The sequence below is a fragment of the Bubalus kerabau genome, chromosome X (assembly GCF_029407905.1).
Source record: "Bubalus kerabau isolate K-KA32 ecotype Philippines breed swamp buffalo chromosome X, PCC_UOA_SB_1v2, whole genome shotgun sequence".
Taxonomy (NCBI): Eukaryota; Metazoa; Chordata; class Mammalia; order Artiodactyla; family Bovidae; genus Bubalus; species Bubalus kerabau.
The window spans coordinates 42,973,014-42,996,288 of record NC_073647.1 but is presented as its reverse complement, the minus strand read 5'-3'; the positions used below and the strand labels follow the sequence as shown (position 1 = coordinate 42,996,288).

The 23,275-nt window shown below is 44.5% G+C and overlaps 1 protein-coding gene across 1 annotated transcript in view; it reads right to left on the bottom strand.

Annotated features, from left to right (window-relative positions):
* Positions 1-23,275, bottom strand: part of LOC129639966 (spidroin-1-like) — a 198,485-nt gene that overhangs the window by 107,196 nt on the left and 68,014 nt on the right. The window contains exon 2 of the mRNA XM_055565259.1: positions 6,738-7,370. Coding sequence (XP_055421234.1) covers positions 6,738-7,370 — 633 coding nt within the window. The remainder of the gene's footprint in view (positions 1-6,737; positions 7,371-23,275) is intronic.

Sequence of the window (23,275 nt, the reverse complement as noted above, 5' to 3'; positions counted from 1 at the left end):
CAGAGAGTCCCAAACAGAATAAACCCAAGGCGAAACACCCCAAGACACATAGTAATCAAATTAACAAAGATCAAACACAAAGAACAAATATTAAAAGCAGCAAGGGAAAAACAACAAATAACACACAAGGGAATACCCATAAGGATAACAGCTGATCTTTCAATAGAAACTCTTCAAGCCAGGAGGGAATGGCAAGACATACTTAAAATGATGAAAGAAAATAACCTACAGCCCAGATTATTGTACCCAGCAAGGATCTCATTCAAGGATGAAGGAGAAATCAAAAGCTTTTCAGACAAGCAAAAGCTGAGAGAATTCTGCACCACCAAACCAGCTCTCCAACAAATACTAAAGGATATTCTCTAGACAGGAAACACAAAAATTGTGTATAAATTCGAACCCAAAACAATAAAGTAAATGGCAATGGGGTCATACTTATCAGTAATTACCTTAAACGTAAATGGGTTGAATGCCCCAACCAAAAGACAAAGACTGGCTGAATGGATACAAAAACAAGACCCCTGCATATGTTGTCTACAAGAGACCCACCTCAAAACAGGGGACACATACAGACTGAAAGTGAAGGGCTGGAAAAAGATTTTCCATGCAAATAGGGACCAAAAGAAAGCAGGAGTAGCAATACTCATATCAGACAAAATAGACTTTAAAACAAAGACTGTGAAAAGAGACAAAGATGGTCACTACATAATGATCAAAGGATCAATCCAAGAAGAAGATATAACAATTATATATGCACCCAACACGGGAGCACTGCAGTATGTAAGACAAATGCTAACAAGTATGAAAGAAGAAATTAACAATAACACAATAATAGTGGGAGACTTTAATACCCCACTCACACCTATGGATAGATCAACTAAACAGAAAATTAACAAGGAAACACAAACTTTAAACGATACAATAGACCAGTTAGTCCTAATTGATATCTATAGGACATTTCATCCCAAAACAATGAATTTCACCTTCTTCTCAAGCGCACATGGAACCTTCTCCAGGATAGATCACATCCTGGGCCATAAAGCTAGCCTTGGTAAATTCAAAAAAATAGAAATCATTCCAAGCATCTTTTCTGACCACAATGCAGTAAGATTAAATATCAATTACAGGAGAAAAACTATTAAAAAATCCAACATATGGAGGCTGAACAACACGCTGCTGAATAACCAACAAATCACAGAAGAAAATCAAAAAAGAAATCAAAATTTGCATAGAAACGAATGAAAATGAAAACACAACAACCCAAAACCTGTGGGACACGGTAAAAGCAGTCCTAAGGGGAAAGTTCATAGCAATACAGGCACACCTCAAGAAACAAGAAAAAAGTCAAATAAATAACCTAACTCTACACCTAAAGCAACTAGAAAAGGAAGAAATGAAGAACCCCAGGGTTAGTAGAAGGAAAGAAATCTTAAAAATTAGAGCAGAAATAAATGCAAAAGAAACAAAAGAGACCATAGCAAAAATCAACAAAACCAAAAGCTGGTTCTTTGAAAGGATAAATAAAATTGACAAACCATTAGCCAGACTCATCAAGAAACAAAGGGAGAAAAATCAAATCAATAAAATTAGAAATGAAAATGGAGAGATCACAACAGACAACACAGAAATACAAAGGATCATAAGAGACTACTATCAACAATTATATGCCAATAAAATGGACAACGTGGAAGAAATGGACAAATTCTTAGAAAAGTACAACTTTCCAAAACTGGACCAGGAAGAAATAGAAAATCTTAACAGACCCATCACAAGCACGGAAATTGAAACTGTAATAAAAAATCTTCCAGCAAACAAAAGCCCAGGTCCAGACGGCTTCACAGCTGAATTCTACCAAAAATTTAGAGAAGAGCTAACACCTATCCTGCTCAAACTCTTCCAGAAAATTGCAGAGGATGGTAAACTTCCAAACTGCTTCTATGAGGCCACCATCACCCTAATACCAAAACCTGACAAAGATCCCACAAAAAAAGAAAACTACAGGCCAATATCACTGATGAACATAGATGCAAAAATCCTTAACAAAATTCTAGCAATCAGAATCCAACAACACATTAAAAAGATCATACACCATGACCAAGTGGGCTTTATCCCAGGGATGCAAGGATTCTTCAATATCTGCAAATCAATCAATGTAATACACCACATTAACAAATTGAAAAATAAAAACCATATGATTATCTTAATAGATGCAGAGAAAGCCTTTGACAAAATTCAACATCCATTTATGATAAAAACTCTCCAGAAAGCAGGAATAGAAGGAACATACCTCAACATAATCAAAGCTATATATGACAAACCCACAGCAAACATTATCCTCAATGGTGAAAAATTGAAAGCATTTCCTCTAAAGTCAGGAACAAGACAAGGGTGCCCACTTTCACCATTACTATTCAACATAGTTTTGGAAGTTTTGGCCACAGCAATCAGAACAGAAAAAGAAATAAAAGGAATCCAAATTGGAAAAGAAGAAGTAAAGCTCTCACTGTTTGCAGATGACATGATCCTCTACATAGAAAACCCTAAAGACTCCACCAGAAAATTACTAGAACTAATCAATGACTATAGTAAAGTTGCAGGATATAAAATCAACACCCAGAAATCCCTTGCATTCCTATACACTAATAATGAGAAAACAGAAAGAGAAATTAAGGAAACAATTCCATTCACCATTGCAACGGAAAGAATAAAATACTTAGGAATATATCTACCTAAAGAATCTAAAGACCTATATATAGAAAACTATAAAACACTGGTGAAAGAAATCAAAGAGGACACTAACAGATGGAGAAATATACCATACACAAAAATAAACTCAAAATGGATTAAAGATCTCAACGTAAGACCAGAAACTATAAAACTCCTAGAGGAGAACATAGGCAAAACACTCTCTGACATACATCACAGCAGGATCCTCTATGACCCACCTCCCAGAATATTGGAAATAAAAGCAAAAATAAACAAATGGGACCTAATTAACCTTAAAAGCTTCTGCACATCAAAGGAAACTATTAGCAAGGTGAAAAGACAGCCTTCAGAATGGGAGAAGATAATAGCAAATGAAGCAACTGACAAACAACTAATCTCGAGAATACACAAGCAACTCCTACAGCTCAACTCCAGAAAAATAAATGACCCAATCAAAAAATGGGCCAAAGAACTAAATAGACATTTCTCCAAAGAAGACATACAGATGGCTAACAAACACATGAAAAGATGCTCAACAGCACTCATTATCAGAGAAATGCAAATCAAAACCACTATGAGGTTCCATTTCACGCCAGTCAGAATGGCTGCGATCCAAAAGTCTACAAGTAATAAATGCTGGAGAGGGTGTGGAGAAAAGGGAACCCTCTTACACTGTTGGTGGGAATGCAAACTAGTACAGCCACTATGGAGAACAGTGTGGAGATTCCTTAAAAAACTGGAAATAGACCTGCCTTATGATCCAGCAATCCCACTGCTGGGCATACACACTGAGGAAACCAGAAGGGAAAGAGACACGAGTACCCCAATGTTCATCGCAGCACTGTTTATAATAGCCAGGACATGGAAGCAACCTAGATGTCCATCAGCAGATGAATGGATAAGAAAGCTGTGGTACATATACACAATGGAGTATTATTCAGCCATTAAAAAGAATACATTTGAATCAGTTCTAATGAGGTGGATGAAACTGGAGCCTATTATACAGAGTGAAGTAAGCCAGAAAGAAAAACACCAATACAGTATACTAACGCATATATATAGAATTTAGAAAGATGGTAACAATAACCCTGTGTACGAGACAGCAAAAGAGACACTGATGTATAGAACAGTCTTATGGACTCTGTGGGAGAGGGAGAGGGTGGGAAGATTTGGGAGAATGGCATTGAAACATGTAAAATATCATGTATGAAATGAGTTGCCAGTCCAGGTTCGATGCAGGATACTGGATGCTTGGGGCTGGTGCACTGGGACGACCCAGAGGGATGGAATGGGGAGGGAGGAGGGAGGAGGGTTCAGGATGGGGAACACATGTATACCTGTGGCGGATTCATTTTGATATTTGGCAAAACTAATACAGTTATGTAAAGTTTAAAAATAAAATTAAATTAAAAAAAAGAAGAAGAAAAAAAAATAAAAAATAAAAACCAAGACAAAATGAAAGTAGACAAAGATACAGAGAATAAACAAGGGATGGGGGTGGCACAAAACAGGTGAACAAGACTAAGAGATATAAGCCTCCACTTACAGAACAAATAAGCAATGAGAATGTCATATACAGCATAAGGAATATGGTCAATAATACTGTAATAACATCATATGGGAACAGATGGTAACTAGACTTACAGTCATCATTTTCCAATGTATGCCAATACCAATCAATCAGTATGTTGTACAACTGAAACTAACATCATGTTGTATGTCAACTATATTTCAGTTTAAAAAAATAAAACAGAGAGAGAGGGAGATCTCTTTTCTTCCACAGGCACTAAGGAATGGTCACATCACAACACAGAAGGAAGGTGGCTGTCTACCGGCCAGGAAGAGAGCTCTCACCAGAAACTAAATATGCTGGTACCTTGATCTTGCACTTCTCAGCCTCCAAAACTGTGAGAAAATGCGTTTCTGTTATGTAAACCACCAGGTCTATGGTATTTTGTTATGGTAGCCCGAAAAACTAACACATATTTCACCTATTTTTCTCTTTCCTTCAAACCCTTTCCAACTCCTTTGATGGGAAGGTTCCACAATCACAAAGGTGGTTCCAGTGCCAAAGGAGGGAAAACAGTTGAAAGTTATGGATTTCCAATGTTGGAAAATTTTACAATCTTCCCCAATTAAAAAAAAAAAAAAAACACCAAAAACTGGCCATGTACTTATGAAATGTGTTTGGAATGTCCCAAGGAGAGCTAAGGCAGTATTAGAACCAAAGAAGGGCTAATAAAGTACACCTTATTTTAAGTAACCATATTCAGAATAAATAATTAGAGTAAATATGTATATTTTGGCAAGGTACACTACAACATCATCCCAGGCACGGGGAAACACAAGCCTCTATGCAGATGAACACTCCAGATCAATTTACACAGAAACCCTGGGCAATCCTCCTCACAGACTGCCTGGCTGCCCTCATGGTGTCAGTATCCTGTGCAGTGAAAAAGCAACTGTCACGGATAACAGGAATACAATTTGACCTACTTTCCCCATAAACTCCTGGAAAGTCACTAAGTCAGATTTTTGTGTTTACTGAGCTATCACATTTTGGGGACACATTTCGTCCCTTTCTTTGCACGCAACCCTGTACTCCACACATTAAGGTCATTTTTGGGTAATTCCTAAACTCCCCTGGTCATTTGACCAAAAGATGTCCTATTACTGCTCAGCTAATCCACGAAACATCCTTCTGAGGTAGGTCATGGACAGTTATCTCTATGTGGAAAGAATTCTCCAGCCCAGAAAGGCCAAAGACTCAACGTCAGTTCAGACCCTTTCCTGCCCAAAGGAAGCCATACCAAACCCAGTGCTTCTCCCTAACTCTCAAGTTTCACAAACCTGTCTTTCAAGAGCTGAAAGTCCCCCAGCAAGATAATTTAAGGCAGACAACTAAGACTTCTTTTTTAAGTTACAGACCAAAATATCTACCTTGTGGCACTTTCATGGTAAAGTCTCCTTAATGATGCCAGATTTTTAAAAGCTAAGTAAAACCTCTCAAAGGTGCCCAAGGCCCTGGTGAGCAGGAACACCTGACAAGTCAGCAGGGGCTGCTGAGTGACTTATGATCCCAGGCTGTCCCGCTTTTCTTCACCACAAAACATGTCTGACCTTCTCAGGCCATTAGATGTACTTAGAACCAAAGGAGGGACACTCCTCCATCAGAAATGCTTCCGAACACACCAGCAGGAAGTCAATATTTAAGATTCTGGGGCGGGGAAGGGGTGGGCGGCGGAGGGGGGGGTGGTGGGGGGAAGGAGTCGGCGGCGGGGGGTGGGGGGGAAGGGGTGGGCGGCGGAGGGGGGAGGGGTCGGCGGGGGAGGGGGGAGCGGTCGGCGGGGGAGGAGGGGAGGGGTCGCCGAGAACTAAGTGCTGCCGACTGGGGAGCCCAGGAACTAGAGCTCGCCCCAGAACTTCCAACTCTGGCGTCTGTCCCTCGGCCCTAGCGGGGCAAGAGCCAGTGTAGGTGCCAAAGCTTAGTTCTCGGCGACGCCCCCAGAATCTTAAATATTCACTTCCTGCTGGTGTGTTTGGTAGGCTCCTGGTGGAGGAGCGTCCCTCCTTGGGTTCTAAGCCAGTGTCGGTGCCCAAAGTTGCAACTAGGCGTCCGACAGCAGTGCACACGTCTCCTGCCTCCTGCAAACTGAGGTCCCGCGCGTGGGGCCTTGGGCTCGCTGTCGGACAGGGCCCGCCCTTAGGCAATGGACATCTTCAGCTCCCCTTCTGGGGACAGGCAAACGGCCCTTCTTCGGGCGATGTTCACGGTCCCGCAGCTAGAATCCAGGCACGCTTGGACGAAGTCAGGTGCACCTATGGGCGAGGGAAACCGCCACTCCGCAGTGGGCACCCCACAACCCCATCTTCCCCGGCCCCTCTTCTGCCTAGGCCGGCACAAGGGCTCCACTCCCGGCACTTCCCCTACTTCCAGATGCCCCCCCTCGGCCGCCCCGGAGGGTGGGCGCGGACTCCACGCACGAGCCTCTCACGCCCAATCTGGCCGGGCGCAGGATCCGGCCACTCACCCGGCCCGCAGCGGCGCCGTGCTTCCTCCGCAAGGTGAGCCCGCTCCGCAGCAGCGCTGGCAGGTCCCGCAGCCGCGGCCGCGGAGGCACCGGCAGCTGCTCGCCCCCCGACTCGCGCGCGCTGGGGCTGCGGCATAGGGAGCCGTCCGCCGCCGCCACGGCCGCCACTAATGCCGGGACCCGGCTCTCCCACGGCGGCTGCATTTTGACGGAGCCCACGGCCGTCCTCATGCCCTGACGGCGGCTGTGGCGCCGGCGGCTCTTTCTCGCGCTCGCCCCCGCGCGCCGTCCGTGCCTTCGCCAGGAAGCAAAAGGGCGCGAAGGCGGCTCGGGCGCCGGGCGCGCTGCTAGCCGCTGCCCATTGGCTCGCGCCGCCCCGGCCAGGCTCAGTCCCGCGCACTTCCCCCGCCCAGCCCACGTGAGTCCGGCCCCGCCCCGCCCTCGCCGCGGCACACCTCAAAGTCCGGACCTGACCGCTGCAGCCACTCCCTGAGCCTTGAGCACCGTCTCTTCCATCGACTCGGGATTCCCAGAATCCACCACCAAACCCACTCGACGGCCTGGCCCATTCCCCTACTCCCTTTAGGCTGAAAAGCCCCGCTTCACCCCCTTTTCCTGTATGTGGGCCTCGACCTGAACTTAGACCAAGTAAGCTAGGAAGTGCAGAACACCACCACCCTGCCAGGGTACACAAGATGGTTTTTTTTTTGTTTTGTTTTTCCCTTTCTTTCATAACCTGGCCCCAAATCGTTATCACTCTTCCCAGAAATGGTTTTCACCAAAGAACTTCAAAATAGGCACTGTATTCTGCTACAAATCAAACATCACCGAACTAGAACTGCCGCCTCACTGTCCTCTCTTTGGCACATTCATCATTAAAGTCTAAAATTTTTGTTTATTATGATAGGTGCTAGGCAAAACAGATGCAAATCTGGTGACCTGGAGGTGATTCTCTGTGAACAAGTTGGAACCTGACCTTCCTTGAAAGCCTAATGCGTGTGATAATTGTGCTTGGTAAAGTGTAAAGGTCTACTGTGGTGTGAATCATTGTTCACACCATTCCAGGAGGCAGGAATAGTAGATCCCTGGCAGTGAGACTCTTCCAACAGGGCCTTAACCTTCACCTCCCAGATCAGTCTGTCTTCAGGAAGGGGCAGCCACTGTTTTTACTCCTTATCAGTAGAACACAGGACCCCTAACTTTGCCTAAGACTTGCAAGAACTCAATAAGCTTACTCACATTAGAGCATAGCAGGAATGTGTGAGCCAAAGAGCAGTGCCACTGTCTAGCTCATATCAAGCAATGTCCCACCCACCCCAGGACCTTTGCACTTGCTTTCCCCTCTGCATGGAATACCCCACCTCTGAAATGCTTTCCAGTACAACTCTCTGTAATGGTGGCAATGTTCTATATCTGGTTTGTAGCAACTAGTCATGGGTGACTTTTGAGCACTGGAAATGTGGCTACTGTGCCTGAAAAAGTGAATTTTCAATTTTATTCAATTTTAATTAATACAAATTAAGATAGCCACATATGGTTGTGGGATACTCTACTGGAAAGCAAAGTTCTAGAATTCCATGTTACCCTTTCTCTACGCCTTAAGTTTTTAACTGAAATGTCTCCATTTCAGTGAGGTCTTCCCTGACCATGTGATTTGAAATTTTAGCCCTTCCCATCTGACCCCTGTCCTGTCTGCTTTCTAGCCCTCCAATGTTGCCATCCATTAATCTATGTTATTTATCCATTTTCCCTTTGTCCACTAAATTCCACAAGAGCCTGAAAGTCTTTTCCCTTTTGTTCAGTATCTAGAACATATGAGTCAAAGAATTCAATGTTTCTACATATGAGGACCTAGTTTTTCAAAAGGAATTTAATCTGAATCTCCTGATTTTGCAATGAAAGCAAATCCTATATATGCTAACTTTGCAAAGGTCAAGCAAAACCACTGTGGATATCAGATCTGATTTTTACTTAGGAGAATGACATCATTAAAGCTAAAGTTTATGTAAACACCAATGTTAAGAAAGTTTCATTGGCTATTTGCAGTAAAGGGAAGTGGGATACCGGGAAGGTAACTCTAGCATTTACCTAACTACAAAAGGATGTGGGTTTGAATGAGTGGGGTCAGTGGAAACCAGGAGAGGTCAGATGTTAGATATTATAAAAGAAAGCTCCTCAGGCCTTGTACACGTGTTAGGCAGAATAGAAACATACTTCAGATGGTGATACAGATTGTATTTTACCAAGATGACCAACACAGTATCTCCTAACCTCAAGATCTTCTGAAATACAATCTTGCTACTCTCCCATGAAGAGAACAGGGTTTCTTTCTCCATCTTCTTGAACCTGGGCTAGCCCTGAGACCTCTTTGGCCAACAGAATCCAGCAGACCTAACAGTGCCAGTTTTGTAAGTTGCCCTTAATTGACTGGGTAACTTTCTGCTCTCTCAGGATGCTCCCACTCAGAGATGAGCTTCTTGTGAGAAGCCCAGTCTATACAGAGGAGCCCTGGCAACTGAGCTCTCATCCAACAACCAGCATAACTGCCAACCATTTGGAAGCTGTTTGGAACTTCCAATCCAGTCAAGCCTTCCCATGACCCCTGTACTAGCCCACGTCTGACCGTAACCACAGTGAGAAGGCAAGGCAAGGACTACACAGCTGAGCCCAGTCAACTCACCAAACTGTGAGAGTTAGCAACAAATTGTTTTAAGCCACCCAGTTTAGAGATATTTGCTGCAATCAGATGCGGGTTCGATCCCTGGGTCAGGAAGCTCCCCTGGAGGAGGGCATGAAAACTCATTCCAGTGTTCTTCCCTGGAGAATCTTGTGGACAGAGGAGCTTGACAGGCTACAGTCAATAGGATTGCAGAGTTGGACATCACAAGTGACTTAGCATGTGTGCACATTACATACTACTAAATGACCAGAATACATGGTTCAGAAAACTGAAAACTATACTCCTTTATGAATTAAAAAGAAAAAAAGGAAATTTATATTTCTATTTGCATGTGTGTGAAGAAACATGACGTTTCTTGCAAGTGGTTGAAATTGGCTACATGAAAAAAGGAAAGAAGAGATTTTTTTCAAGTATAAATTGTTTTTCTGTTTTTTTTTTTAACATGAAAACATACTACCTATGCAAAAACATTGTTTAAAAAACTGGCTCTAGATTTAGAAAAGTTAGGTGGTAGGGGGGAGCTGATTTGAGAGTTTTGTTTACACAGCAGTTAAACTCACTAAACTAGAAGCCCCCACACACACCCTGCCCAGTGAAAATCTGACCAGCAAGAACAAAGGATGAGCTGAAGCCCAAGAGAAATGACAGGAGTGATGGTGATGCTAGGGTCCAAATATCTGATTGTAACGGATGGAACTGGGCCAGAGTGCTCAGAGGACACAGAGGAGCAGAGACAGCCCACCCCTTGCTACACTGGGCCCTGGAGCACACACAGCGTGCCACTTTCCAGTCCTTGTTGGATGGAATTTGAAGCAATGACTCACCTTAGTTTTCCTCTTTTAATTTTTGTGGTCCATGTGATTATCCAGAATGCCAAGGAAAGCATCTATCAGCTGGGCTTTCCCTTGTATTTTCCCCCTCCCTGTGTACCTACTTATTTCCCCATATATGTATACCATGTCTGTTATACTCTATAGAGTCTCCTAACCCTTGGTGGGGAGAAGGCAATGGCAGCCCACTCCAGTACTCTTGCCTGGAAAATCCCGTGGACGGAGGAGCCTGGTAGGCTGCAGTCCATGGGGTCATGAAGAGTCAGACACGACTGAGAGACTTCACTTTCCCTTTTCACTTTCATGCATTGGAGAAGGAAATGGCAACCCACTCCAGTGTTCTTGCCTGGAGAATCCCAGGGACAGCGGAATCTGGTGGGCTGCTGTCTATGGGGTTGCACAGAGTCGGACACGACTGAAGCGACTTAGCAGCAGCAGCAGCAACCCTTGGTGAGTCTTTCTTGGTGCCCATCCCTTCCCAACATCCCTTGTTTTAATTTTGCCTGCATTTGAGATGTTGTGCATTTCTTTACCAGCTATTCAAAATAGAAAATTTAAGTACAGTTTTGCCTCTCTATTCAAGCCTGCTAACACTTTTATATATAATGAGCAAGAAGCATTGGATGGGACCTTCCCAAGGACTAAGGCTGAAGTGGGAGATCAGAGGCAGAGCTTGCACTTGAAAACCCAGTACTGCCCACCCTGCCTCTGCTGAGAATGCCACACAAAAGTTTGTGCTTGATATTAATACTATTTTTATGTTTGCTTATGGAATGAATATGCAATTGAAATAAAAGTCACAAAATAATAAAACATGTTTCAAACCTAAAAATGTTAAGCCTTTCTCATTTTATTTTAGTTTTCAAGGATCACAAACAGGACGATCTGCCATCAGAGGGTTCATCACAAACCTGTGTGATGCTGTGCTATTATTTGGTGTAGTTTATCACCTGCTATGCCTCATGCAGATATTCCCCTCAGGAATGACACATGTTTTTCTTACACTATTTGCCTTGGTGGCTCCAACCAGAGACTGGGTGATAAGGGTGGGTGCCCGTCTTTGTAAGTTTGTCTTCTATTCTTTACACTCATAATCTTTAAACAAAATCTGTCTGTTCATGCCTTTTCATATACCATTGACAATTATCATGCTGGAAATTTCCTTTTTCTAGGTCAAGTGTGCACGTTTACCAGGACCTTAAGTATTTAGGACACTGGTTAAAAAAAATTCTTTGTGGTCAAATGCCCAAGAAGACACAAGGAGAAGGCAATAGGAAACCTAACTTGACCAACAGACAGCAAGGAAGCCAAGCCAGTCTTGTTATGGAAATCTACTTCTCCTTGCACAGATTCACCAGTACCCCTCCTGGAGGTCTTGTATGCCCTGCCCATTGGGATTAATTCTTCCTCAGGTAAACCTCAGAGTTTACCTACAACTATGAATCTACTTTCACCACCTCTCTTATCACAGTTAGCCTTGTATTTGAATTGTGTGTGTGCTAAGTGGCTTCAGTTGTATCCAGCTCTTTGCAACCCCATGGACTGTAGCCCACCAGGCTCCTCTGTCCATGTGATTCTCTAGGCAAGGATACTGGAGTGGGTTACCATCCCCTTCTCCAGGGGATCGTCCCAACCCAGGAATCGAACCCATATCTCTTACGTCTCCTGCACTGGCGTGCAGGTACTTTACCACTAGAGCCACTTGTGCATATGAGACCTAGATGAGGTTGTAAGACTTGGAGGGCAGAGATGACTTATTTTTGTATTCCCCTCTACTGTCCATTGCACTGCCTAGCACATCATAGATGCTATGTCACAAAATGCATACATTAATGAATGCTGGATGGATTAACAAACGAATTAACAAAACTCTGATTAGCCAAACACTGTCATCCTAGGTTGAGGAAAGTCAGTCAGAGGCCTTAGCAGATGCAGACTCTCGAAGTCCTCAGGAAAATACATTACCCCAAGAGTGTTGGAGGCTATACATGGACTCCAGATGGAGGCATGTACAGATCAGTAGGGAAGAAAGATGATTTTAGCATCAGTATGTAGAGTGCTTTATAATAGGGAGACTCTGAAAGCTGGGCAGCCAGCAAAGCAGGCTACAGAATCCCAGGCATGAAGTATTAGCATGATAATCCATAAAATTGGGTTAACAGAAACTTCTGTGTTTTCCTTATACTATTCACATCTGTGCATTCTGAGCATAGACAGTGTATTAAAAAGCAGAGACATCACTTTGCCAACAAAGGTCCGTCTAGTCAAAGCTATGGTTTTTCCAGTAGTCATGTACGAATGTGAGAGTTGGACCAGAAAGAAGGCTGAGTGCTGAAGAACTGATGCTTTTGAATTGTAGTGTTGGAGAAGACTCTTGAGAGTCGCTTGGACTGCAAGGAGATTGAACCAGTCAATCCTAAAGGAACTCAACCCTGAATATTCATTAGAAGGACTGATGCTGAAGCTGAATTCCAATACTTTGGCCACCTGATGTGAAGAGCCTATTCATTAGAGAAGACCCTGATCCTGGGAAAGACTGAAGGTAAAAGGAGAAGTGGGCAGCAGAGGATAAGATGGTTAGATAGCATCACTGACTCTGTGGACATGAATTTGATCAAACTCTGGGAGATGGTGAAGGACAGGGAAGCCTGGTGTGCTGCAGGCCATGGGGTTGCAAAGAGTCAGATACAACTTAGCGACTGAACAGCAACATTCTGTGCAGAGTTTCCATGCTAATTAAATGAGATGATGTTTGTAAAGCTGTTTGCAAACTTCAAAGCACTATACTTAGAGCACTGCCTTTCTGCAGGGGTGAAAGAGAAGGGACAGATGAGATGATGCCTTGGAGAAAGCAGAGCCTGGACCAGAATGGCAGAAGGAGTGGGAAAGTAAATAGGGTGTCAGAGATCATGCCCAACCAGAAGACAGAGACCTTTGACAGTGTTTCTTCCCATCTTTGAATATGAAGCATTTGTAACCCTGATCTAACCAGGCACAGAGTAAGCCATGAGAAAATCTTAGTGCATTCTGGCAACATTGTATGAGTTCAAATTGTCATTTGAAGATCTGGATGAGAATATACAGATGTGGGGCTAGAGAACACTCAGAGCAGGAAGGTCTCCTAAGTCCTTAAACATAAAGGAGGTTTTCTGAAGAGAATGACAGCAAGCGACAAGGCTGTTGTTTTCATATATCTGGAATATACAGAGGAGAAATTGGATTCATTCTAATCAGAGATGGAAACTGCAGAGTAAAATTGCTTCTCAACATAACAAAGACTTTTCTATCCATTTAAATCTATGTTTAACTTAAACAGTCCGTGTGTGTGTGTGTGTGTGTGTGTATGAGTTGCTCAGTTGTGTCTGACTCTTTGTGACTCCATGGACTGCAGCCCGCCAGGCTCCTTTGTCCATGGGGATTCTCCAGGCAAAAAGACTGGAGTGGAGTGCCATTCCTTGTCTAGTATTCTTACCCTTGCAAAATGAGGGGACTTCATGCAATTTCATTTTTTCAGATGCATGGTTGGATTCAGTGAGCTAGACCGTTTCATCTGACTCAAACATTGGGTTTCTTCACTGGCCCTAGTGAATACTGAGGTGGTTATGTAGAGCAGCGTAGAAGGCAATGGCACCCCACTCCAGTACTCTTGCCTGGAAAATCCCATGGACGGAGGAGCCTGGTAGGCTGCAGTCCATGGGGTGGCGAAGAGTCAGGCACGACTGAGCGACTTCACTTTCACTTTTCACTTCCATGCATTAGAGAAGGAAATGGCAACCCACTCCAGTGTTCTTGCCTGGAGAATCCCAGGGATGGCAGAGTGAAGTGACTCCGCGATTGAAGTGACTTAGCAGCAGCAGCAGCAGCAATCTTGATTACAGCTTGTGATTCATCTAGCCTGGTATTTCACATGATGTACTGTGCATACGAGTTGCATAAGCAGTGTGACAACATACAGCCTTGATATACTCCTTTCCCAATTTGGAGTCAGTCCATTGTTCCATGTCTGGTTCTAACTGTTGCTTCTTGACCTGCATACAGATTTCTCAGGAGGCAGGTAAGGTGATCTGGTATTCCCATCTCTTTAAGAATTTACTACAGTTTTATGGAATCCACACAGTCAAAGGCTTTGGCATAGTCAATAAAGCAGATGTAGATGTTTTGCTGGAACTCTCTTGGTCTTTCTATGATCCAACGGACGTTGGCAATTTGATCTCTGGTTTTTCTGCCTTTTCTAAATCCAGCTTAAACATCTGGAAGTTCTCAGTTCACATCCTGTTGAAGCCTTGCTTGGAGGATTTTGAGCATTACTTTGCTAACATGTGAAATGAGTGCAATTGTGCAGTAGTTTGGAAATTCTTTGGCATTGTCTTTCTTAGGATTAGAATGAAAACTGACCTTTTCCAGTCCTATGGCCACTGCTGAGCTTTGTAAATTTGCTGGCATATTGAGCGCAGCACTTTCACAGCATCATCTTTTAGGATTTGAAATAACTCAACTGGAATTCCATCACCCCACTAGCTTTGTTCGTAGTTATGCTTCCTAAGGCCTGCTTGACTTCACAGTCCAGGATGTCTGGCTCTAGATGAGTGATCACACCATTGTGGTTATCTGGGTCATTAAGATCTTTTTTGGACCTATAGAAAGCTTTAAATAGAGGTCAGCTCTTATTATTGTTAACTGTTGTTCTAGGGTTTAGTCAGTGTGGGAGTTTGCCTTTGGGCCTCCAGTATAAGTCAGAAAGATCCCCTGGAGAAGGGAATGACAACCCATACCAATATTCTTACCTGGAAAAATGCCATGGCCAGAGACACCTGGTGGGCTACAGTCCTTGGGATTACAAAGAGTTCGACATGACTGAGCAACTTAACACTTTTTTTTTTTTTTTTCAGTTACCTCCCTTAGAAAACAGCGCTAATGGAGCCAAGGTTGTCTGTTTGGGGTATGTGGGGAGGCAGTTAGTTTTGCACTGCTCCAAAAGCACTTCTTCAACCCTGTCTCAGCCAGGCCATCTCACACACCTGTCATTATTCCAAAAGCGTACCAGGAAAACAGTCTGGAAAAGCATTCATTGACGAAGGAGTTGGTGGCATCTCTTTTGTAGACCAGGTACAACCATTTCTAAAAACAAACACAAAAAACCACCTCCAATCTCTGTTGTACTAAAGGATTTGTGCCCCGTGCACATGAAATCCAAACAAACTCTATTCTGTCTATCAGAGATTAGGTTGAAGACAATAAAATGCCCCTTCATGATAACACTGTAGATAAGATTAAGGGCAGGAGAGAGATATTAATACATTTACATACATGAATTTTATATTTATAGTTATAATTATTCTTCAGCTAATAATAACCTAAGTTAACATTCCCTGAACAGACGGGAACTAATTGCAAGAGAAGAGGAGGAGGGTGGTAAGGTGTGGGCTGCCAAGAATAATCCAGGAGGCATTTTTAGTTTGTACTGTGTAAATCCTACACAGGATGATGGAGATTGGTCTCCCTTCAGAACTGCATAACCACAAAGTGGCGAGACTCAGGGTGGCACCTGTCCTACTCCTTTCCCTGCTGTAACACAGAGGCTGGAAACAGGGGCCAGACCCCCCAGTTTCAAATTCCACATACAAGCAAGTCACTTAATTTATCCAATGTCAGTTTCCTCATGTGAAATTCCTCCTATCCAGGGTTGTTGTGAGGATAAACATATACAGGAAGTGCTTAGCAAAGGGCCTGACATATACTTAACACTCAAAGCTAGGCATTTATCAGTTCAGTTCAGTTCAGTTCAGTCGCTCAGTCGTGTCTGACTCTTTGTGACCCCATGAATCGCAGCACGCCAGGCCTCCCTGTCCATCAGCAACTCCCGGAGTTCGCTCAGACTCATGTCCATTGAGTCAGTGATGCCATCCAGCCATGTCATCCTCTGTCATCCCCTTCTCCTCCTGCCCCCAATCCCTCCCAGCGTCAGAGTCTTTTCCAATGAGTCAACTCTTGGCATGAGGTGGCCAAAGTACTGGAGTTTCAGCTTTAGCATCATTCCTTCCAAAGAAATCCCAGGGCTGATCTCCTTCAGGATGGACTGGTTGGATCTCCTTGCAGTCCAAGGGACTCTCAAGAGTCTTCTCCAACACCACACTTCAAAAGCATCAATTCTTCAGCATTCAGCTTTCTTTATGGTCCAAATCTCACATCCATACATGACTATCGGAAAAACCATAGCCTTGACTAGAGGGACCTTTGTTGGCAAAGTAATGTCTCTGCTATTTGATATACTATCTAGGTTGGCCATAACTTTTCTTCCAAGGAGTAAGGATCTTTTAATTCCATGGCTGCAGTCACCATCTGCAGTGATTTTGGAGCCCAGAAAAATAAAGTCTGACACCGTATCCACTGTTTCTCCATCTATTTCCCATGAAGTGATGGCACCAGATACCATGATCTTAGTTTTCTGAATGTTGAGTTTTAAGCCAACTTTTTCACTCTCCTCTTTCACCTTCATCAAGAGGCTCTTTAGTTCCTCTTCACTTTCTGCCATAAGGGTGGTGTCATCTGCATATCTGAGGTTATTGATATTTGATATTTCTCCCAGCATTCTTGATTCCAGCTTGTGCTTCTTCCAGCCCAGCGTTTCTCATGATGTACTCTGCATAGAAGTTAAATAAGCAGGGTGGCAATATACAGCCTTGAGGTACTCCTTTTCCTATTTGGAACCAGTCTGTTTTTCCATGTCCAGTTCTAACTGTTGCTTCTTGACCTGCATACAAATTTCTCAAGGGTCAGGTCAGGTGGTCTGGTATTCCCATCTCTTTCAGAATTTTCCAGTTTATTGTGATCCACACAGTCCAAGGCTTTGGCATAGTCAATAAAGCAGAAATAGATGTTTTTCTGGAACTCTCTTGCTTTGTCGATGATCCAGCAGATGTTGGCAATTTGGTCTCTGGTTCCTCTGCCTTTTCTAAAACCAGCTTGAACATCAGGAAGTTCATGGTTCACGTGTTGCTGAAGCCTGGCTTGGAGAATTTTGAGCATTACTTTACTAGCATGTGAGATGAGTGCAACTGTGCGGTAGTTTGAGCATTCTTTGGCATTGCCTTTCTTTGGGATTGGAATGAAAATGGACCTTTTCCAGTCCTGTGGCCACTGCTGAGTTTTCCAAATTTGCTGGCATATTGAGTGCAGCACTTTCACAGCATCATCTTTCAGGATTTGAAATAGCTCAGTTGACATGGAGAATACTTTGAGGAGTGCCTGGCCTGTGGTAAAGCTCATTAGTGGTGACTACTGTTATTATTATTTGACTTGCTTTGTTCCCACATGTCACCCTTGGCACACTTGCCTTGGGTCCCTTTCTAGAGGAAGCACAGTTTCCTTGGGGCACAAGAGGAGGTGCCACGTCAGAGAGGAAGGTTTGGGTTGGGCTTGTCAGTATTCATGCAGTTACAACTCCAAGCACAGCATGGGGTCATGGGGAGGCATACTGTACAAGACAGCACTTCTCTGAGGTGCAGGACAGATGTGGGGTCTCCAGGTCCTAGCCCTGGGCTTCCTGGGGGCCAAGGGCAAAGTGTCTCCATGTCAAGGAAAATACAAGTAGGGACCATCTATCTCAGGGCACACTCTTCCTTCCCATCAGGATGGCTGCACGTTTGGAAAATGGGCAGTATTTTAAGATGTAATTATCAGAACAATAGACCCTAAGCAGTTGGACAAGGTGAGAAATGTCATCACTCGCCAAGTTTCATGCTAAAACTGAAATTTAGCAAATTTCTACTTCTGCTCATGCTACGGGTTAATAAACAGCCACAGTCAGAGCTGATCACAGACTGAGGGAGAGAAAAGCCTTCCTCCAACCTGTCAACTCTGTACCTGGAGCAATTTGGAATGGCAGAGCTCCAGAAGCTGCAAGAAGCTGCCACTAACGGTGTAACTGTGGTCTTTTACACATACAGGAGACATGCTAGTTGGTGGCTTTTTTTGAAGCTACCTATATTTACAACCCACAGTGAATCCATTCTTTATTTTTAGGCACCAAACATGATCCTTTCTGCTCCCAGGATGGCATGAGATACTTCACCTGATGATTTAATAAGCCCAATCTCATAAAAATAGCACAGTTATCTATATTTACAATTCAGAAGTTTCTAGTGTCACCTTATGTTTGGAGGTGGTGTAAGCATTTACTGGATGCCCTCAAGCATAAATAAATGCCACCAATGAGGTAAAAAAAGCACAAGAATTCAAGTGAGACTACCTGAGTGTGAGGACCAACTCTAAGCTCAGGGTCTCTTTAGGGACATTTCTTGATCTCTCTGAGATGGCCTTTGGGCATCCCAGCCACCTCAGGGGTGTGTGGTCAAGAAATGAATGCTTGCACATTTTCCAGTGGCTCACCTCTATTTCCCAGCCAGCCTGAGGCTAGGTAGGGTCACGTGACTAGCCAATGAAGGAGAGGCAGAAGTGACCTCTGTGCCTTCCAGCCGAGGCAGTGAAAAACCCACGTGTGATTATGTCACCTCTCTCTGGCCTGGTCCAGGGGACTGAGAAGGCCACCTTCCTCTTCAAATGATGCAGTTTACAAGATGGTGGAGTTTCTTTCAGCCTGGGTCTCTGAGTGGCTTTGTGGAGGAGAGCATTCACTCCCCTTCACCATTCCCAATTCGTTATGGACCTTCAGTGAACAAACAGCAGCTTTTTTTTTTCAAGTCATAAAGGAATGTTACATATAAAAAATTTGAAGTTCAGTGAATAGACAGTTCGAGTAAGAATCATCTTCATTAACCTAGTAGCATGGAGATTTTTGTGTTCTTAAGGGACTTCTGTTAAGGGGTTCCCAGGCAACCTCCTCCATTCTCAGAACAACATGGCCCACCCTCACTAACAGCCAAGGTCACTGTGAGAGAGTAAGATGTAACGGTAAAGAGTGTGGGTTCTGAAGCTGCACTGCCTTGATCTGAAACCGTGCTGTCATTCATGAGCTTTGTGATTGCTCTGTGCCTCAGTTTCCTTATTGAGACATGGAATTCATTCTTCAGAGCATTGGTACACATACCAATAGATATAAAACCTTTGAAACCATGTCTTACACATAGTAAACACTCAGCAGACAGCAGCCACGACTAGGTAAACCGTCTAGCACGTGGCAGGTATTCAGCAAATATTAGTTTCCTGGATCACCTCTTCTTTCCCTTGGATCTGTGATTCCCAATTCTGGCAGCACGTTAAATAACTTAGGGAGATTTGAAAAAGGACCAAGCCTGGACTGCACCAGGAGAGTTCCTGATTTAATTGGCCATGGACACTGATTGAGACAGATGGGCTCCCCTGCTGGACCGGGCAGTACATTAGGCCTGTCTCCCCTCCACCTCATCCCTCCTCCTGGGCCTGGAGCCGTCTCAGCACTGCCTCCGGACTGCTCGGCACTGTCCTGTGCTCTGGGGCAATCCCACCCTCCAGGGGCAGGGATTTCTGAGTTTGAGCTGATGCTCAATCACAGCATCAGCTCACACTGGCTGCCTGCCTGATTCTGGTCTTGTGGTCCAGAAACTAACTGCTCTTTCTTTCTGAGGTTGAGGTCCTATGAGGCATTCCTGCCTCAGCAGATCCCAGAGCTGGGAGTGCTGCCTCCTGGGACGCGCCTGAGTTCAGATGCAACAATACACCTGGAAGAGAATGGAGGTTTTCCAGAACAGGATGAGGAGAAATCTGAGTCTCAGGAAGAGGGCAGGGAGGGGAGACAGAAGGAACATGGGTCAGCGGAGCAGGCCGGATGCTGGTGCAGTGGGGTTCTAAGCATGAGTGCATGGTGGAGGCTGGGACAGGGAGAAGATGCTGCTTGTATGTGTGTGTGTGTATGTGTGTGTGTGTGTGTGTGTGTGTGTGTGTGTGTATTGAGGGGGTGGCTCAGCAGGAGACAAGTGGGCTTGGAGGAGTAGCAGGAATAGAGGCCCAGGTACTAACTTCTCAACTGGGTCCCTTGTGCCAAGCCCTCACCCTGGTAAGCTGCAAGCCCTGGACCCTGCTGAGTCTTGGGTCCATTTCCATCCTGTCAGTCAGCCCTGCCCCAAACCTGGGGTTCACCTCAGGAGCCCTCCCTGGTGTCTGGCCCCTGCTCTCTGAGATACACTTCCCAGAGACAGCTGTCTGCCAAGGACCTCTACATGCCACTGAGACGAGGTGACACTGGACCAGAAACCTGAGGATGGAGCTGGTAAGCTATGTGGACATGTGGGGAAAGGGCCTTCAAGCAAAGCCAACAGCAAATGCGCAGCCTTAGGGCGAGCACACACTTGGAGTGCTCTAGGAATCTATGGGGTAGAATAGTCTGGGGAACGGGGTAACTTAGGGAGTGGGAGAGGTGGCCGAGGAGACACCACACAGGGCCGGACAGGCCAGGTAAGGAGTCTGGCTTTTACTCTGAGTGAAATGAGCAAGATACTATTCTCGAAAACTCACAAAACTTGTAACCTGAAACAGCTACGGTGACAAGGAAAAAGCAAAGATAATTTGAAGTTGAAGAACTAGGATGTGGTCCTGGTTTGAGCCCCCTCCTTGTGACAAAGCACGGTGCCAAGTTCTACTTCCCCTACCATGCAGCCAGGCCCTTCTCCCCAGAGGCAGTCCTGCCCCAGGAAGAACGCCCTCCTTTTCCCTGCCTCTGTCTACCTTGCCCCTTGTGCAGGCAGCCTGCCTTGCCTATGCCACATGTAGGAAAGGTTCATGTCCCCCTCCTCCTCAGTCCAGGGGAAGAGACAGGAGAGAGTGTGGATGCCAGTTCTGGCTGGGAAAGCCTCTTAACATGGGTGCTTTGTGTGTGGCAGGGGTGGGGAGGGGAACTGAGAAGGAGAAGCTGCTGCTACCTTTAGATGGAGGGTCAGAGAGGGACTGGCCTGAAGATCAGATGATCGGCCCATCTTCCCCACCTTCCCTCCATCCCTCATCTCTTGCTCTTTCCACCACAGGCTCCCTGGGTTGAAGGCTTTTTTCCTGTTCTGTTGTCAAGCCCAGTGGCTCTGACTGCATTCAAAGACAGGACACTCTGATCTGATTCAAAAAACATGCACTGACCTTGTCTCCTCAAGTTGCCCACCTCCCCACACTCTGCCCCACACTCCGTGGTGACTGGAGACTTCATCTGGCCTGCAGACAGGTGACAGTTATGACCAGGATTCCAGTAGCTCGTTATATTCTAGTTATAACTACTGTCGCCCAAAGAATAATTTGTGTAGCAAACCTCTGAACAATATGTCCATATTCAGTAAAGTTAAAAGGCAGCTTTGAAAATGATATAAATAATCTTTATCTATTGATCCATCCTTCCTGGTGACTCAGTGGTAAAGAACCTGCCTGCCAATGCATGAAACATGAGCTTGATCCCTGGGTCAGGAAGATCCCCTGGGGAAGGAAATGGCAACCGATTTCAGGATTCTTGACTGGGAAATTCCATGGACAGAGGAGCTTGGCGGGCTACAGTTCACTGGGTTGCAAGGAGTCAGACGATAACAATTGATCCATCCATCCATCCACCCACCCCATCCATCTATCTATCTGGGTCCCCAATAGAAAAATGCATAAAGGAGACAAAAGGCAACTAACAAAAGAAATAGAAATGACTAAAAACCTTGAGAACCTCAATGTTTCTAGAACTCAAAGAAATGTATATTAAAACATTGAGAACAGCCTGTGAACATGGACGGTAGTTAATGTCGTGTAGGAAAAGGGAAAACAGACTCGCTCAAGCACTACTGATGGTGATGCACATTGATCTGACCTTTCTGGAGGCGAATCTGGCAATAGGTAGGAAAAATCTAAACAGCCATACCCTTATACAGCAATTTCACATCCAGGAATTTATTGTTAGGAAATAACTGGACAACTCCACAAGGACATATGTACAGGGATTTCCAGGGAGAACAACCTAAACCTCCTCAGTAGAAACCTGGTTAAATAAGTTATGCTACATGGATATCATGGAATTGTCTTTAGCTACCAAAAATGATATAAAGCCATGTTTAGTGATATAGAAAGGAGCCCACAATATAATAAGTACAAAAGCTAGACTATAAAAGTGTACAGTGTATGATACAATTTGTTGGAGAATTCTGTGTGAAATGTATAAAAAAGTCTGATAAAATCAGTAATTCTGAAATGCTCTGAAAAGTGGAATGAAATGCTTGGTCAGGAGACCTCAGTAGAAAGGTGATCACTGTTCCCTTCCATTCCCACCTGAAGCCAGTCCATCAGGGCATCTCCAGATGGAATTATGCTTCAACTGTCTCAGGTAGATGAGTATGTATCCTGTCTCTAAAGCTCCCAGAAAAAGAAACTTCAAAACTTCTCATGATAATCCATTACAGAGTTTATCAAATCCATCTGAAAAAGAAATTACCCTAATGTCTAATCTGAAATACCTGTTCTGTGATTTAAAGCACTGCTTTTCTGCTTCAATTAGCAGTGAAATTAGGAACTGGTGGCTGCCGTTGGTCCTCAGTCAGCTCAGTTCAGTTGCTCAGTCGTGTCCGACTCTTTGCAACCCCATGGACTGCAGCACGTCAGGCTTCCCTGTCTGTCACCAACTCCCAGAGTGTATTCAAACTCATGTCCATTGAGTCGCTGATGCCTCCAACCATCTCATCCTCTGTCTTGCCTTTCTCCTTCCGCCTTCAGCCTTTCCCAGCATCAGGGTCTTTTCAAATGAGTCAGTTCTTCTCATCAGGTGGCCAAAGTATTGGAGTTTCAGCTTCAGCATCAGTCCTTCCAATGAATATTCAGGACGGATTTCCTTTAGGATGGACTGGTTAGATCTCCTTGCAGTCCAAGGGATACTCAAGAGTCTTCTCCAACACCACAGATCAAAAGCATCAATTCTTCGGTGCTCAACTTTCTTTATAATTCAACTCTCACATCCATACATGACTACTGGAAAAACCATAGCCTCGAGTAGACGGATCTTTGTTGGGAAAGTAACATCTCTGCTTTTTAATATGCTGTCTAGGTTGGTCATAGCTTTTCTTCCAAGGAGAAATTTCATGGCT